This window comes from Otolemur garnettii, unplaced genomic scaffold (genome assembly GCF_000181295.1).
Source record: "Otolemur garnettii isolate 467f Iridium unplaced genomic scaffold, OtoGar3 scaffold00074, whole genome shotgun sequence".
Lineage (NCBI taxonomy): Eukaryota > Metazoa > Chordata > Mammalia > Primates > Galagidae > Otolemur > Otolemur garnettii.
In genome coordinates, this window is record NW_003852469.1 from 9640783 (window position 1) to 9659691 (window position 18909).

General features: G+C 39.1%; 1 protein-coding gene across 2 annotated transcripts in view; it reads left to right on the forward strand.

Annotated features, from left to right (window-relative positions):
- PSD3 (pleckstrin and Sec7 domain containing 3) overlaps positions 1-18909 on the forward strand; it is a 470121-nt gene that overhangs the window by 371627 nt on the left and 79585 nt on the right. For both annotated transcript variants that reach the window (XM_023515535.1, XM_023515536.1), the window contains exon 11: positions 10741-10934. In XM_023515535.1, the coding sequence (XP_023371303.1) occupies positions 10741-10934 (194 nt within the window). The remainder of the gene's footprint in view (positions 1-10740; positions 10935-18909) is intronic.

Here is an 18909-nt window from a genome sequence, read left to right on the forward strand (position 1 = left end):
AGACATTGTGGCAAGCACCTATAGTCTCAGCTACTTGGAAGGCTAAGGCAAGAGAATCACTTGAACCCAAGAGTTTGAGGTTGCTGTGAGCTGTGACACTATAGCACTCTACCCAGGGTAACAGTGAGACACTGTCTCAAAAAAAAGTCATAGGCAGAGAGAACTTACCATAGAAAAATTAATAGAATTATTTCTATGAAATATTTGACCAGTAAGAAGGACTACAACTCTGTTCTTCATTTGGTATGCCCATACTATTAAATTTATTTTCTAGATATGCATTGTGCCTCACTGAATACTAGAATAAGATTTAGATTTAATGTTGTTAGTATAATTGCTATCTGTTGGACTATACTCAGATTCCTATTGTGGCAGCTACTACATCAAGCTGAACTCTTGACAAAACAACAGTTCTAATGCTAATATTGGCATCACACGCTTAAAAGACAATATATATGAAGAATAACTAAGGGTGAATCTATATCTGTACTTATTATAAGGATTGTGAACTAAACAAAATCCTAAGCTCCACACTGACTCAACAGACCTCCTTATCTTCTCAGCCAAGGGGATCCCAGAGGAACTTTAAAAACTTAATTTCCCAGCCATGATGGATGGGAGGTTGGACACACATCATTTTACCCCCCTCCCTTGAGAACAGCCATCATGCTTTATTTTTTTCCTAAGGCTCAGACTGGCATTCTTTCCTGATAAAAGACCACCAATCATGATGTGGTTTTAAATAGTCTATGGGACATATGCGGAGAGGATTTTCATATCCTTACTCCACCTTTTTGACATAGAGGGCACTCATTTATGAACATGGACCCCATAAGCAAAGGCAGTCTTTGTTTTAAAGTCCTAAAGAACTTGTCTGAATTGTGTCCATGCCCAAGGGCTTTATGGAAGGCAGAATTTATGAACAATGAACTAAGATGTCTGGTGGAAGAAATTTTTAAGCAAAATATTGAAGGGTTTGTGTGGCTGCTTTTAAGCACGTACAGGTAAGATACAAGAGATAAGAAATGACATAAAGATGGGATTTTTTAAGGAGAAGGAGAATGGAAAGACTGAAAATTTTCAGCCTTGCCATGTAAAGAATGAAAAATCCTATTTGGGAAAATAAATCAAAAACTGTTTGCTAAGGATATTAGTATGGTTATGAGGTGTTAGCAAGACCCCTAGACCAGTAAGACCAATGGAAGAATGACACCAAAGATTTGTTTCAAGGTCTTTGAGGGTGCCCCTTCCATCATAGATCCAGAGCTTTAGGTGGGCAGAATGGTTTCAGGGCACGAGCCCAGGGTGCCATTCATGGGCTAGCTGCCCAGAACCACCTCAGAATTCTTTTCTCCACATTCTGGCACAGTGATCCTTGTCCCCCCCACCCAGCCTTGGATTAAGCAAGCTCAAGTGCAGCTTTGAACCACTGCTCCAGAAGGTACAAGCCATAAACCTTGTCAGCATCCATGCAGTAATAATGCTGCAGACATGCAGAATACAAGCACTATAGGGCATGGCTTTCCCTACCTAGATTTCAGAGGCTGTCACAGACAGCCTGTTGCCTAGACAGAGACTTGTTATGGGGCATAGCCACCAGGGCTAGGGCAATGCATTGTAGAAAGATGGGGTTAGAGCCACCACATAGAGTTTCCACTAGGGCAGTGCCTAGTAAAACAGTGGAAGTGAGGCTACTCCCAAGACTCCAGAACTGCAGAGCCACCAACTTGCAGTGTCATCCTACCAGAGCTACAGGCATGAGATTCCAGCCCAGGAGAGCTACAGGGGTAGGGCTGCCTGAGGCTATGGGGACCCAGACTCCCAACCCAGTATATCCAGGATGCAGGATGTGGAGCTAAAGGAGGTTATTCTCCAGCCTCAAAACTTAAATATTGTTTTCCCTTTTGGGTTTTAGACTACTTGGGAACTGGAAGTCCTGTCTTCCTGTCTGTTTCTCTGTTTTGGAGAGGGAATGTCTGTCCTAAGCCTATCCCACCATAATATTTTGGAAATAGATAACTTGGTTTCATAGACTTAGAGCTGGAGGGGAATTTGCCTCAGGCTGAATCATGCCTTGAATCTGACCTACATCTGATTTAGGTGAGACTTTAGACGTAAGGCTACTGAGTTAGTGCTAGGAGCTAAGATATGGGAGCTACTGTGATGAATGGGTGTATTTTGCTTGTGAAAAGGACATGAATTTGGGATTTGGGGCAGAATGCTCCGGATTGAACATATTCCCCAAACTTCATGTGTTGGGAACTTAATTTCCAACCCAACAGTGTTAGGAGGCTTCTTAGGAGACAACTGGGTCACGAGGCTATTAATGTCACTGTGTGGGAGGGGATTTTGTAAAAACAGGTCCACACCCCTCTTGCTCTCTTGCCCTTCCACCTGCTGCCACTGGATGATGCAGCAGGAAGTCCCTTGTCAGCTTCTGGCCCCTTGACTTTGAACTTCTCAGCTTCCAGAACTGTAAAAACTAAATATCTGCTCATTATAAATTAGTCTGTGGGATTCTGTTATAACAACACAAAATGGACTAGGACAGCTCTGTGAAATGTAATTTTAAGAACCTGAATAATAGCTCGTACTTAACATTTAATCTTAGCTCACACTTAACATTTATGTACTTGTTTTTCTCCACAAACTCAAGTATGCTGAACTCAGGTATGTATGGAAGGAAACTGGAAAGATTTGCCACCTAATTCTTAGCTTTAAAGGGGCAAAGTAAAAAAAAAATTAAACTGACAGTAAGTTTATGTGTAAGTGGCACCTCTGTCAATGATGAGACTGATGTGACTCAATTTTTAAGGATTTTATTATGAAAACAGTTTTAGTATTTCTAAAGATGATGAAAGTGATGCATTTTACAAGTATTGTTCTTTGTTTCACATCATCTTCAACTTCAGAATCTGCAGAGCAAACAGGTTGGTGAGCAGATGGAATGTGATTACAATGTTAGTAGCCTACATGTCCTAAAGCAATTTTAGAATTACTGAGGTAAAAAGAATTATCGAGGCTGGGATGTAACAAAAGTGTTTTTCCCAATATGCTGATCATATAGAATTTTTTATCATCTATTCTAATTGCTAGGCCTTTGATGTCTGATAAAGAATGATATAAAAAGAGATAAAGAAAACTGACTAATAGAGTTCCTTCAATATTTTAGATAACAGTTGTTTAGACTTGAGTATTAGTGCATTTGTACATTTTAATGTATACACATCATTCATTTTCAGAAGGTGAGAAAAATTTAACTAGGCAGAAAATAATACTGAAGAAAATTATTTTTAGTTGCCTGTTAAAAATTTCTCAGTAGTGGGTGGCACCTGTGGCTCAAAAGAGTAGGGCACTGGCCCCATATACCGGAGGTGGCAGGTTCAAATCCAGCCCCGGCCAAAAAAAAAAAAAAAAAATTTGTCAGTAGAACAATTGAAAACACCTGATATCTGAATTGATCATAGTATTTCCAAAAACTTTTTTTGAGAACCAACTAAACATCTCTGGCTAAGTTTGTCTTAGTTCAGAAAGCATACTGCATATTGTTAGGACCTTTATTTAGAAAACCAAGTTGCTTGCACATCTTTCTTGCATATGACAGCCTTTTTTTTTTTTTTGGTATTAAGGGGCTAGTGACAACTTAACGTTTTAAATGAAAACATTGCCTTTTCTTAACTTTTAAGATGCCTTTGTCAAAATAAGATTTTTTTGAAAATAAAATGTAATTCATATTTTCAGCAGAATTTTTAAATTTAACTACATGCTTTTTTTATATATATATTTGGTAAGTGACAAAAAATCCATTTTAAACTCATCCTGCCTTGTGGCATAATATGATGTGTTATAATAGAAACCCCATGATAAGTCAGCATATTTTTGTATAAGTTCCTTGTTTATGTTATTCTCCAGCAATCATCTGATCACGATATTGAGATGATATCTACCTTAGTATTTTGTTCCTGAATTCTACCACTACATTTACTCTTTTTTGGGGAGGGGCTAATTTATTAAGGTATAATTTACATACTATAAAAGTCACCTGTTTAACTATATGATTTCCATGGGGTTTTTTAATAACTTTACAGAGTTGAGTAACTACTACCACAATCTATCACCCCGTTTCCATCACCCAGAAAATATTTCGTATAGATTCTTCCTTCCTCTCTGGTCCTATACTGCTTTGTACATAACTATGTTGAGGCATATATTATGCTATTTTATAAAGAAATGTGTTACCATTTTTGTGTGTGTTTATTTCCCCTGCTGGATTATGAGTCCCTGAAGGGATCTTATTCATTGTGATACTGCCACTGCCTAGCACAGGAGGGATGCCAGTTCCCAGGCATTTACTCCCTGCAGCAAGGGCTTGGCCTCCTGCTGCCTGCCTTATTCCACAGAGATTCCCAGGGATGATGTCTTGAATCAGGGAGGCCTTGAGGAGTCCCATAAGATGCCACTTACCATGGCTTCCTTCACCTGTCTGGACCTTTGTTCTTCCCTGAGATGATAACATCTACCTTTTAGGCTTATGAGGTCAGGAAATTAAGTTATGATGATCACAGTAATGACTTTCAGATTCAAGAGAGAGTTTGGTGCCTTATGTATGGCAGGCATCCCTTCCCTAGCCAGGCATGGTGGCACATACCTGGAGTCCTGTCCCAGCTATTCAGAAGGCTGAGGTGGGAGGATCATTTGAGCCCAGGAGTTTGAGGCTATAGCAAGCCATGATGACACCACGGCACACTAGCCTGAACAACAGAATGAGATACTGTCTCTAAAAATAAAATTTAAAAAAAAATTCTAATTGTAAAAATAAGTAACTCCTTCCCTTCTTTCATGGTCTGGCTAGAAGAATGTGTACACATGGCGAATGTGGAGGCAAGGGAAGTCAGGCTTCCGCTCTGTAACACCGAGTGCAGGGCACCTCTGAAAGTTAGGTTGGAGAACACGATAGAGACCCAAGTGACCACCGGGCCTGCTGCCCCTGCCAGCCCAACCTGATTACAGGTTGAGAAACCAGAACAAGCATATTTTTGTGTAAGTTCCTTCTTCATGTTATTTTCCACTGGGTTTGTTGCTCAGTGAAGCAGAAGGATAGAGTGCTTTGCATGATGCTGGTGGAGAAGTAGGGGCAGAGGTAGAGTTTCCCTCACCTGTAGAGACACTCACAAGTGTATCAGTGGGACTGATCATGTCTGCTCCCCACAGAGGAAAGGATCAGGAGCTTCTTCTCCACCCTCCATCCATCCCGTCTTTACAGTGTACTCAGTTTTGTTGTTTTGGAGCACGTGCATGGTAAGGCTTGGGACATGTGCCCAATGGCACAGTAGAGAAGATTTTTGCAGCATTTGGCCTAAACTTATCAACATAGTTTTCCATTTAGGGTCAGCTGTCATGGAGACACATGGGATCTCCTAATCTTTTCTTGTGTTTACGCCTGGTAGACACTACAGAGTCTACAGTTGTGGAATACGAGAACTAGAATGGATCCAAAACATGCCTTTTTTCAAGAGTTGTATTGTTGAAAGTGAGTGGGGGTTCCAGGCACCCTACTGTCCATCCTGGGCTCCTACTTCCCTGAGAGGCTCTGCGTGGCTTATATTTACTAATTTCGAGGAAGCCTAGAACTTTGCATATGAGAATATTGAGACCTTGAGAGATGCTATAGCTTACTCAAGATCACAGTAGAGTTTGTGGAAGAACAAGTACTCAGACCCAGGTGTCCTGAGTTTTGTTCACTAAGGTACACTCGCACCAGCAAAGGTAGTAAAATTAATCAGAAGCTGGGGTGAGGTAGCATCTAAGTATATTGGTTTCCTATGGCTTCTGTAACAAAATGCTACAAGTTGAGTGACTTAAAAAGCACAGTATTGTCTGACAGTCCTGGAGGCTAGAAGGCCAAGATCAAGCAGGGTGGTTCCTCTGGAGGGCTGTGAGGGAGAATCTCTCCCATGCCTCTCTCCTAGCTTTGCAGGGTCTTCCTTCTGTGTGTGTTCACCTGTGTCTTAACTTTCCCCTTTAATAAGGACATCAGTCATATTGGATTAGGGCCCACCCTAGTAACCTGGCCATCTTGTTTCCAAAATTTGAATAGGGACAGCATTGAATCTTGAGATCCCTTTTGATAGTGTAGGGCTTTTGATAATATTAATTCTAATCCACAAAAGAAAGCCTTTCATTTATTTGTGTGTTTTTCAATTTCTTTTACCAGTGTTTCATAGTTTTCAGTGTACAGATCTGTCATCTACTTGGTTAAATTTATTACCGAGTGTTTTTAATGCTATTGTAAATGAGGTTGTTGTCTTCATTTCACGTTTGAATAGTTCAATGTTAGTGTATACAAACAGAATTTATTTTTGTAACCTCAAACTTTACTGAGATTATCAATTTCAATAATTTGGGGGAAAAGTTTTTAGGATTTTCTAAATCCTAAAGATCATGGCAACAACAAGCAGAGACAATTTCACTTCCTTCTGTTTGTTTTCCTTACCTAATTATTCTTGCTAGCACTTGCGGAACTGTGTTGAACAGAATTGGTAACAGTGAGCATCCTTGTCTTGTTCTTGGTCATAAAGGAAAAGCGTTCCACCTTTCACCATTGGTTATGATATTAGCTGTGGACCATAGCAGTGCTGAATCTTAATGGGAAAGTGGAATAATTTATTTGAAGGATAGAAATCTACTGGATTGATTCTAATCTATGAAAGATTGGTAGTACTATATTTTTGTGTCATTATCATATAGTGTTGTGTGTAGCCAGAAGTAATTTTTCATTACAAGGGCCAGGCACAATGACCCAGAAGTTGCTCTGGGTCAGTGAGTAAGTGAACCTAGAACATTACACTAATGTTTTCCTTTTTTTTTTAGTAAAAAATGCTGTAATCCTAGCATTCTGGGAGGCCAAGGCAGGCGGATTGCTTGAGCTCAGGAGTTCAAGACCAGCCTGAGCAAGAGTGAGAACCTGTCTCTACAAAATAGCCGGGAATTGTGGCAGACACCTGTAGTCCCTGCTACAGGGAAGAGGGTAGAGGGGGCTGAGGCAAGAGCATCACTCGAGCCCAAGAGATTGCTGTGAACTATGATGCCGTAGCACTCTACCCAGGGCAACAAAGTGAGACTCTGTCTTAAAAATAACAATAAAATAATAAAAATAAAATATAGAGCTAGAAACAACCCTACATGTTTTTCCATAGGTGAATAAACAAACTAATAAAATAAATAAATTAATATGAGTACAATGAAAAGAGTATTCCACAGTTGGAGGAAACAAATAATTGATTCACATAACAAGATGGATGAATCTTAAATGTATTTTACCAAGTGAAAAAAAAACATTCATATGCCTTACTGGAAAATGCGAAACTACAGGGATAAGAGACAGCTACCAGGGATTGGTTGGGGAGAGGCATTGACTTAAAGAGCTACACGAGGGAAGTTTGGAGTTGATAGGACTTTTCTATGTGGTGGATACGTGACTCTGTGCATTATCTAAATCCATAAAACTATCACAAGAAGTGCATTTTTCAAAACATGTATTTTTAAGCATTAGGATATGGGAAATGCAAGATGGCATTCAGACTATAACAAAGGAATGTTTATTTCCACGTAATTATTGTGAGGAGAGTAAAGAAGGAGCTGACCCAATCACTTTGGAAAACAGTATTTTGACAGAAGAACTATATTTTGTGTAAGACAGAAGAACTGTACACAAACACTATGCTTTAATAGATTGCTGTCTCACAGAGGCATGGGCTAGCAATTCTGAAGCTACTTTATATGCTTGCTGTGGTTAAACTAATAAATATCTTGTAGATAATGAGAGACAGGTTTCTCAGTGTTGAAGAACTACGAGTTAGCAAAGGGGGAAGGCTGGAATGAATCTTATGCTGGCCAAGTTTGGAGCTATCAGTATGAACTCAACAGGGATGGTTGGGGGTATACACCAATAAATATAGGTGACTATACACGGATATACTTATATATACATCCTTGTGTCACTTGACAGTGATGCATCCTAATAAATGTGTCAGTAGAAGATATTTGTATAAACATAGAGTGCTCTTACACATACCTAGATGAGATAGCCTACAATGCACTGTGGGAGGGAAGGTGGGTGGAATGCTTGAACTCAGAGGCTATCTTGTCTAACCTCTTGCTTCTAGACCGCAAACCTGTGCAGAGTGTTAATATACTGAGTATGTAGGCAGTTGTAACACAATGGCAAGTATTTGTGTGTCAAGACATATCTAAATATAGAAAAAGTACAATAAAAATGTGGTATAAAAGATAAAAATGGTGCCACTTGTTTAGGGCACTTACCAGAAATGGAGTTTGCAGAATGAGAAGTTGCTGTGGGTCAGTGAGTGAGTGGTAAGTGAATGTGAAGGCCTAGGACATTACACTAATTTTTTCTTTTTTTTTTTTTTTTTTTAGTTTCACTTCAGTTATAAATTAGCCTTAGCTTGCTGTAACTTCCTTAGTTTACACACTTTTTAAATTTTTAAAACTTTTTGACTCTTTTGTAATAACATTTAGCTTAAAGCACACATTATACAAATGTACAAAAATAGTGTCCTTTTTTATATCCTTATGCTTTAAGCTCTTTTCTATTTTTAAGATTTATTTTTTTTACTTTCTAAACTTTGTGGTTAAAAACGAAGACACAAATACACACACATTAGCCTAGGCCCCCACAGGGTCAGGATCATCAATGTCACTGTCTTCCACCCCCACATCTTGTCCCACTAGAAGATCTTCAGGGGCAGTAACATGCATGGAGCTGTCATCTCCTATGATAACACTGCCTTCTTCAGGGATGACTCATGAACGAACTGGCTGAGCCTGGTTTATAGTTAACCATTTTGTTTTTTATAAGTAGAAAGAGTACACTCTAAAATAGCAATGAGAAACACAGTAAATACTAGATAATAGGAATTTGTCAGCTCCCTTATAATCTTATGGGGCCATAGTTGTACACTATATGTTGTTGTCATTGACCTTGGCCATAATTGTATTTCCCTACCTCTGTCTATTGAGAGCACTTAGAAGTGATTAACACATCTAGTGTTTACATTTGGTTTCTAGATGCCGTTCTCCAGTAAAAAGAACCAGTACTCCTTAGAGAAGTACTGATTTCAGGACTGAGACAAAGAAAATTCAAAATGAGCTTGTATTATCTTATAATACCTAAAATTAAGTCATATTCATAGATGCATACCTGATTTAACTCCCAAAGGCCAAAGCTAGAAAAATGTTCACAATAAATTAACCATGGTATTTTATTATAACCAAAGAATGAAAGAAATATTCATGTGTCCATATTTACAGAAGAATTTCAATTAAGGAATATAGAATAAATGAGGGAACCATTAAATCACAGTAATAATTGTTGCACCACCCACTAATGAATTTTAAAGTTAGTGGGCACAATTTAAAGGAAAATTTGCATAGTTACAAAATATGTACCCCCCCAACATTTATTGACACAAAGTTAAAAGGTAACTTTACAGTATAGAAACTGTCAGACAGAAGGGGGCATCACCTATGTGCTTTCCTTCCACAAAAATGCATAACCTTGACCTAATCATGAGAAAACATCAGACAAACCTAAACTGAGGGTATTCTACAAAGTAACTGACCAGTGCTCTTCAAAGTGTCAAGGTCACAAAAGAGAAGGGAAGACTGAGGACTGTTATGGCCTGGAAGAGACTAAAGAGATGCACTGTAGGACAATACATAGGATCCTAGAATAGGAAAAAAAAAATAATGAAAGAAACCTGACAAAATCTCAGTAAAGTCTGAAGTTTAACTCATGGTATTGCACTAATGTTAATTCTTTAGTTCTGAAAATTCTATGGTTGTAGAAGATGCTGATATTAGGGGAGGCTGGGGATATGGGAACTTTGTGCACTAACTTGCAAGCCTGAAATTTTTTAAAAATAAAAGTAGATGTAGAACCTCTGTAAGTTGATCACTCAAGGGACCATAACAAACTGGTCAGTATTCCTAGGTGGTCGACATAAGGAACTAGGCCAACTGTGCTGATATGTACATGTGGTGCATGTCCAGTCTGTGAAAACTGGTTCAACTTAAAGAGGTGGTCACTGTAGGGAGGTAGTTAACTTTGGAGGTACTACTGCACTGATATGTAAGAGTACAGTTTCATCTTCACATATGTCATAATTACTTAGAAAATACCAAAAGTGGGGGGAAAGGCTATTTTTCTCTGGTCAAATCAAATACTTCTGATAACTACTCATTTTGTGATTAGTTTAAAATATATTTTAATGGTAGTTATTTTGTTTGAAGTTTTTATAAAAAGATTGAATAATTAAAGTTTAAAAAATAATAAACTCAAAAAATAATAATAATAATAAACTCACCCAGGTGTGGCAGCTCACGCCTATAATTCTAGCACTCTAGGAGGCCAAAGTAGTTCAAAATGTCTTGAACTCAGACCAGCCTAAGCAAGAGTGAGACCCTATCTCGACTAAGAATAACTAGCCAGGTGTTGTAGTGGTCACCCGTAGAGGATACGAATATCATTCTTAAGACTGTCATGATCATTAATATCTGGTATACAGAAGGTATCTATTAAATGGTGACTGCTATTAATCATAGTGATTATTATGAAAAGTCAGAGACCATTAGAATACAAGGTAATTCTTTACACTAAATAGCTTTTTATTGAATATTATGGTAGATGTTTAGCTCAGTCTTTGTTTCTCTCCAATTTAGAGATGACGAAGAGAAAAAAAAATCTCCCTCAGAAGGTACAGAGGAGAAGGCTAATGGAACACATCCTAAGACCATCAGTCGAATTGGGAGTACTACCAACCCGTTTTTGGACATCCCTCATGACCCAAATGCTGCTGTGTACAAAAGTGGCTTCTTGGCTCGGAAAATCCATGCAGATATGGATGGAAAGAAGAGTAAGCATAATTTGTTGTCATTTTCTGTTTCATTTATGCCTCGAGCTCAAAGTTTAAAGTGAATTTACCTGAAATAAAGTCAAAGATGAAGAAAAATCATATGGTTATCTGGAGAAGTATCCATGAAGTTTGATAAAACCTCTAACTTTAAATCAGAAATCCAGTGTGGCACCTCCTCTAAAATAGGTAGAATTATAGAATTTTAGAAATAGAAAACTTTTTGGCTCGGTGCCTGTAGCTCAAGTGGCTAAGGCGCCAGCCACATACACCTAAGGTGTTGGGTTCAAATCCAGCGTGGGCCTGCCAAAAACAACAATGACGGCTGCAACCAAAAAAGAGCCAGGCGTTGTGGTGGGTACCTGTGGTCCCAGCTACTTGGGAGGCTGAGTCAGGAGACTCGCTTGAGCCCAGGAGTTGGAGGTTGCTGTGAGCTGTGATGCCATAGCACTCTACCCAGGGGGACAGCTTGAGGATCTGTCCCAAAAAAAAAGAAATAGAAAACTTTTTATATTCCCCTCTCAAAAGATAACATTGGCTACCTATTATGCTGGGTACCAAAAATATAACAGTCGGTAGGGAGGGTGAACAAGGATAATCTCCTGTCTTCATGGAGATTGTATTTCTGGTGGTTGAGGGAAAAGTTAAATCTTTACATACAGAGAAAAATCAGTGCTTGTGAGGTCTCAGATAGATACAAAAGGGGGAAGAATGAAGAAGTAAGATTCAAAGTACAAGTGGAATGATTGGCCTTTGATAAGATAGATAGTTGAGTTGTGGGAGAACATGGTATAGTTAGTAATGGCACATTGAAGGAGTCCCACCAATGACTTATGATTTCTCTGTGATGTATGAGACATATTCTGATAGTCAATGGTGTGTGAAGTTTGAGAGGAACGGAGTATGTTTATGTGGTTAGAATAATCTTTGCATAGAGTGGAACAGCAATTTGATATAGCTGAACAGGGTGGGATAAGCTGACACCTATGATCAAAATTAGTAGGCTATGTCTCTATGGGGTCCCTGCCCACCTATAAAAACAATCATGGAGAGAAGGACTGGATAGACCACTGTTTCCATCTGTGCTGGGCTCTTCTTCCTAATATGTTACATTCTTGATTTTACTGCCATCAAGAGAAACATTGCAGTGGGTGGGGCTTTAACACTGACGTAAAATGCTGAGCGAGTTTCTTGATGTTTTCAAGTTCATTAAGAGTACCTCCAATATGGCCTAAAGAAGTCAAAAGGTTGGACACCCTGGCACATCATATTGTTTCATTTCCAGGTGCTTGTGTAGTTTATAATGTTCCTTTTTTTTTTGAAACGGTCTTAATCTGTTGCCCAAGCTAGAGTGCAACAAACTCCTGGCCTTATTTAGATAATAGATTAATGTACCTGCCCCAACTTACATACAAATTCAACTAAAGAACAAACCCACAGAACCTATCTTGTTCGTAACCCAGGCACTGCCTGTATTATAAATAAGACCACTAGGGATATTCATATACAAGTTTTGCACGTACATGTGTGTTTTCATTTCTTTTCAGAAGTTACCTAGCATGAGATTGCTGGGTGATATGCTAAGTATATGTTTAACTTCATAAGAAACTTTCAAAGTTTGTTTACTTTGCATTTCTGTCAGCTATTTATATTATATCTTCTTGATGGATTGACCCTTTTTTCATTATGAAGTGATCTTTCTCACGCCTGGTTCCTGGTTACATTTCTTAATATAGCCACTCTAGCTTTCTTTTCAGTTTTTTCATGCCGTACAAAAATATTTTCTACCTTCATATTATTAATTCATGATTTTTGTCTTTAAAATTTTTTGTATTATACAGAATGTTGATGGGTCTTTTTTAAATGACAATCTCTGTCTTTTACTTAGAGTGTTTATACCATTTACATTTATAGTAGTTATTGATATGATTGACTTTAAATCTATTATCTTTCTGTTGTTTACTTATTCCATCTGGGTTTTTTTTCTCTTTTCCTTCATTAAGATCACTGATTTTCATGTGTGTGGTTCTGTTTTTATCTTCACTATTTGCTTATGGGTTGCACCTCTTTATTTAATTATTTTAGTGGTGTCTGTAGGGTTTATAGTGTTTATGTTTACCTTGTCATAATTGACCTTCATATAGTAACACTTTGTTAGTTTGAGACCCTAATAACAGGTTACTTCCCTTTCCCTCTTCCTTGCCTTTGTGCTTTTGTCATACATTTTCATTCTGTATATGTTGTAAAATTTACAGTGATTACTGTTTTAAAGTTATTTTGTTTGAATTCTTTCCTCTCTGTCATTTCTGGAACTGTTACACTGGTTAATTTCTGCTTTTCCTTTGCATTCCTAGTAATTTTTATTTGAATATCATTGTTCAATTTTCATTTTTGAGGTGCTGTTTTTATAGTTGTATTCATTTTTAAAATGTTAAATTTTGGCTAGGTACGGTGGTTCATGTTTATAATCCTAGCATTCTGGGAGGCCTAGGTGGGTGGATTGCCTGAGCTCAGGAGTTTGAGACCAGTCTGAACAAAGCGAGAGCCCATATCTACTAAAAATAGAAAAAAAAAAACTAGCTGGCCATTATGGAGGGTGCCTGTAGTCTCAGCTGTTTGGGAGGCTGAGGCAAGAGAATCACTGGAGCCCAAGAGTTTGAGTTGCTGTGAGCTGTGAACTCTACTGAGGGCCACAAAGTGAGACTGTAGCTCAAAAAAAAAAAAAAAAAAAATCCATATATATATGAGGAGGATGGAATGGGATAGTTAAGTTTGCTAAATCCTGTAAACAGAAAAACAACAGCATATTTACAACCTCTTATGACAGTATACAAGCACATTATTTAGGGATATGATGGCACTTAACTACAGGAAAAACAGAGTAAATGTCAAAATTAAGTTCTTATGGAATATGAGACTAGAGCAATTGGGGTAGAGTGAATCAAAGAGGCTAATTATGTGGACATGTGACTTTGATAATTTCCAAATGTCTTGATCACATTCTTATATAGATACTTTAATCTGTTTACCCCACTGAGATTTGTTTTTAATTTGAAATATTGATATAGTAATTGCTTCTTAAGGATGTGAGAAATGTAGATGGCTCATATTTTCAATTTCATGTTAAATACTTTGGCTGTAGGAAGTGCTGGGGAGCACCTTGCAAAGGTTGGGGGGGGGGTTCCCTCGCTTTAGAGAGGGATTTACACACTTGGCTGTCACCAAAAGTTTTGAAAATTTAGTCCCACATGTCAAATTGGAGAAAGTTGATGTTATTCTGAGTCATACCCACTGGAAATAGAGTTTATAATGGCAATGCAGGCAGGATTCTTTGCTATTGTATAACATTGGGAACAGCGACACTATAATTAAGTGATAATAAAAGTGAAATGGTTTTTTTTCCCCCAGTAAGACAGTTGTCTCCTCCTGTTAGAGAACAATTCCTTAAGTGGAGACAAAACAAAGTAGTTATTTTAAAACTAGGCTTGGGTTTCCAGGAGAGGGTAGAATGAAGTGGCATGACCTGTCTGTGCTAGGCTTAAGAGCAGCACAGTGAGGGCGGCTGTGTGAACTCTCAAGTCAGTCTGTCATATGGAAGTAGAGTTTTCGTGAAATTGTTGCCACCTGCCAGTTTCATCTGCACTGCCCAAGAGAGCCCATATCCAGAGATAGCAGGGTTCACAGCGGAGAATTTATTCCACATAGTGCTAAGCAGGGAAACAGGAGAAATTTCTCAAATCCACCTCTCCAGGAATTGGAGGGACAGAGTTTTTAAAGACAGTTCAGTGGGCAGAGGGCAGAGCTATCAGTATGGCCACGGTCTAGGTGGGTCAGTTACTGGAATGCAGGACCTTGGATGCAGGGTCTGGGTTGGTCATTCAATCCACTGGAATGTAGGAATGTAGGACATGGAAGAGACTTCAAAAGCTAACCCTTGGTTCCCAACAAGTGATGTTATTTACAGAGAAGAGTTAAGAATCTTTGTGGAGAAGAGTTAAGAATGTGTTATGCAATTCTACTATGAAATCAATATATAATCACCTACACATTCATATGAATGGTAAAACATAACTATAGTCCAGAAAGTAGAAGTGAAGAGGAGAGAGAGGGGAGGGGAGTGGGGAGGATGGAGGGTATTTGGGGGGAACCTCACCTAATGTGCATGATGCAATGGTACATTTTAAAACTATTAAGAAAAGAGTATAATTGTGATGAATGTGTTACTTAGTTTAATGTAAGCATTTCACATTATATATCAAATCAGTACACTGAACCCCATAAATACAACAGTGTACACAGTTATGATTCAATAAAATTAAAAAAAAAAAGAATGTGTTGTGACTACCAGCTGTGCCCTCTAGAGTAGCAATTGGAAGCAAACACAGTGACAGTGACTATTACCAAGCAAAGGAGGGGACAGTGGCTGATTATTATCATCGTTTTACCTAAGCCTATTCCTTCACAGCAGTTTGGGGGCCCCTACCCTAGTTTTCACCTTGTACCCCTTGATCAGTTTGTAAGGGCAGTTTCAGAATGCATCAGTTGTAGATGGAGGATGCCTCTGCACAATTCAGCATTTAGACTAAAAGAAGTTGTTTTTAGGTCTTTACATTTCCTTTGGATGACTAGTGTCTTTAAAATCTCCCCTTTCCTGCAGGAAAGTTAGTTCAAAGAGGACCCCTAGCAATCTCCCCAGAAGTGGTGCTTTTGCCAAGAAATAGCGAACTATAAACTGGCGATCTTGTAAGCACCAAAAGATCTGAAAGAGGAATGCACAGTTTTCACTGCATCTGATATTTAGAGATTATCCTATTTTTACTGTTGATTCATTCTGTTTACCTTTTAGGTTTACTTAACACTTAAGAGAAAGAAGAAGAAAATTCTTGTCTCTGTTGTGGTCATTTATTGCAGTATATAGAATTCTCCAATAATCTCATGAAAACTGGAAATTACAAATAATGTGATCTTGTTTCCTAAAGGTATCAATACAGGATAAAAATGCATAAGCAAAAATGTTATCATTAGATAGTAGTAACTAAGAAGATGAGGAGCTTTGAAACTACGTAGGTGGCGGGTTTATTTTTTGAGCATCAGCTGTGTGCCAGTAATATTCACTCTTGGAGAGGGAAAGGATACACCTGAATATTTGGCAGCCCATGACATTTGTCATGGCAGCCCATGACATTTTTAGGTACAAAGATTAATCATGGCCAGGTGTGGTGGCTCATGCCTATAATCCTAGCACTTTGGGAGGCTGAGGTGAGTGGATTGTTTGAGCTCAGGAGTTTGAGACCAGCTTGAGCAAGAACAAGACCCTATCTCCACTAAAAATAGAAAACAAAGCCAGTCATTGTGGTGGGCCCCTGTAGACTCAGCTGCATGGGAGGCTGAGGCAAGAGGATCACTTGAGCCCAAGAGTGTGAGGTTGCTGTGAGCTGTGATGTACTGTAAAGGCCAAGGGAAAAACTCCCACTTTGCCCTCTGAGGGTTCACTAAAAAACCGACCCACAAAAGGCAAATTAAGTGGAGAAAATCATACAAATTGTACAAAGTGTGTACATCAGGGAAAAATCACAGAGTGATTACCCAACCCCCAGTGGGGTGCAGAAGCTTATATACCTGCTAAGTTTAGAGAAAGAATGAGGATTCGGATTGTGGGGAAACAGGTTATGAGAGGGGAGGAAGATGCGGCTGGTGCTTAACAAAAATGGCCTTTTTATGTAAAAAAGACCTTATAGGTCGCAGCCCTCAGAAAGAAGGGATGGTAGATGTTTCTTTTAGACTTTTAAAAGTGTCAGACTCTCTGTTTATCTTTCCGAGATCCAAGCAAGGGAGGTCCTTGGAGAAAGCCTGGCTGTGTCAGTGCAGTTCCTCCTTCTCCCCCAAAAGACAGCTTTGCAAGGCTTCTTAGGTTTGCAGCCCCTCTGAACAGCCTTCTCAAAATATGACAACGAAGTGTATGTGGGGGTGAAATAATTTGGTTTCCTTCAGTGGAAAGCACTTGAGAGCCTCTGATAAATAGGAGAAGCTTCGCCTGGGTTGGGGAAAGCTGAGGTAAAAACAGAGGGCATCATTTCAGACGCATCCATCCTGTGGCAGCCAGCTGTTCTCTGGCACCTTCACAGGAGCAGGAAGGCAGAGCCCAGGCCCTTGTAATGAGAGTCAGGAGCAGTTCAGAAGACAGAGCTGGAAGTCTCTCCTGGAGCCTCCTATATTTGGGGAAAGCAGTCAGGCTGCTATCAGCATCCTTGGAGAAGTTCTCTCTGTTCAGCCTTGCCACTCTAAATTATTTTTATTGACCTTCAGCTACTTTTGCCCAGAGGCATTTAAAAGGTGCCAGAGGCCCTGGGCTGTTTTACAATTACAATAGCTTATTTGAATTGCTATTTGCAGAAATGCATGCTCAGCGGGGTCTTTGGCTCTGTCTTTCCCTGGGTCATATGGTGCTTCTGAAATTGCTATCACTTGATAAGCCTACTTGTCTGATTCAGCAGGTACCTGTATTTCTCAGATAGACTGCAATGATTTAACCTTAAATTTTATTTTAGCACTTTGCTCTTTATATATCTGTGGTCTAGAACACTACCAGGATGGCTAAATAATAGAAGGAGAGCTATACTGGAGATAGCATGTTTCCCCGAAAATAAGACACTGTCTTATATTTATTTTTTCTCAAGAAGACACACTAGGGCTTATTTTGAGGGGATGTCTTATTTTTGTTAAGTATAATACAACAATCTACATTTATTCAAATACAGTTAAGTGATCTTCCTCTGGAACCTGGCAGGGGGAGCTGACCTTGTTGGTGGGGCTGGCGCTAGTGATGCGTGAACTCCTCTCCCCCAGCCATTCGCACGTGCGCAATAGGATGCCTGCAACCACAGTTACCACACCTGCACCTGAGTAAGTGCCAAAAGCTCAGAGAAAGGAGCTGTGGCAGATAAAAGGTATTCCAGTCTTCCTTACCACTCCACCCAGAAATTCATCACTAGGTCTTATTATCGGGAGTAGGGCTTATATTTAACAAATGCATAGAAATCCTGCTAGGGCTTATTTTGGGGGTAGGTCTTATTTTCAGGGAAACATGGTAGCAGTTTGCAGACTAGGAAGAAATAGTCTCTGGTGTGGACTGAAGGTTCTCTCTCTCCCAGGAGAGGAAGGGAAGAGGTTATGCCTCCCAGTATCTGTATTGCCCAATAGAGTCATACATATTCAGCAGATTGGGGGGGAGTTATACATACCTATGGGGGGATCCAATGCATGTGCAGTAGGTACTTGTATGTAACGTACATCCCGTGTTGAATCTGAGGTGGAGTTTTAGCATTAAAATGAAATGGGGGTTGGCTCTTTATGTCAAAAGGAGATCTATGAGACACAAAGTCAGTTTGTGTGCAGTGTCTGTAAGCTGGCTGAAACTGGCTTGAAGTCTATAGATGCTTATCAGGAACAGATGTTTAGAAGGCTGGTCCTCTGTCCAATCAGAGTTGTAGGATCTGGGCTGCAAATTTTAGCCTTAGGCAGGTTTGACAGTTTGCCTGAGAGCTCCTATTGTTAGGGAGTTTAGGAAAGGTGTGATTTTTCTTGTAGCCAGAGGAATTTAGAAAGTTGCTGTGCCAGCAAACTCTGAATCCCCTGCCCATAGGTAACTCTTATTTCCTTAATTTTAAAGTGCATCATAGTTGATAAACAGGTGTCTGTTTTGCTTTTGTGATCACAGGTTTTGTAAGAGCTTTATAAATTGCTCAAGAGATTATGAAAAAATCATTAGTATGCTTGATTTTCTTGGAGTTCAATGTTCATAGTTTTCACATAAATGAAGTTATTGAATTTCAGTAACATTTCCCTATGCCCAACTTTTTTGAGGTAGTTGCTAAAAATAGCAAGTTTGCTAGCTTTTTCTTTTGGTCAGATCCACTAATCGGTATAAGAATTGTGAAGAAGGATGTTTCCTAGAATTTTGAAGTTACTTATCACAGAT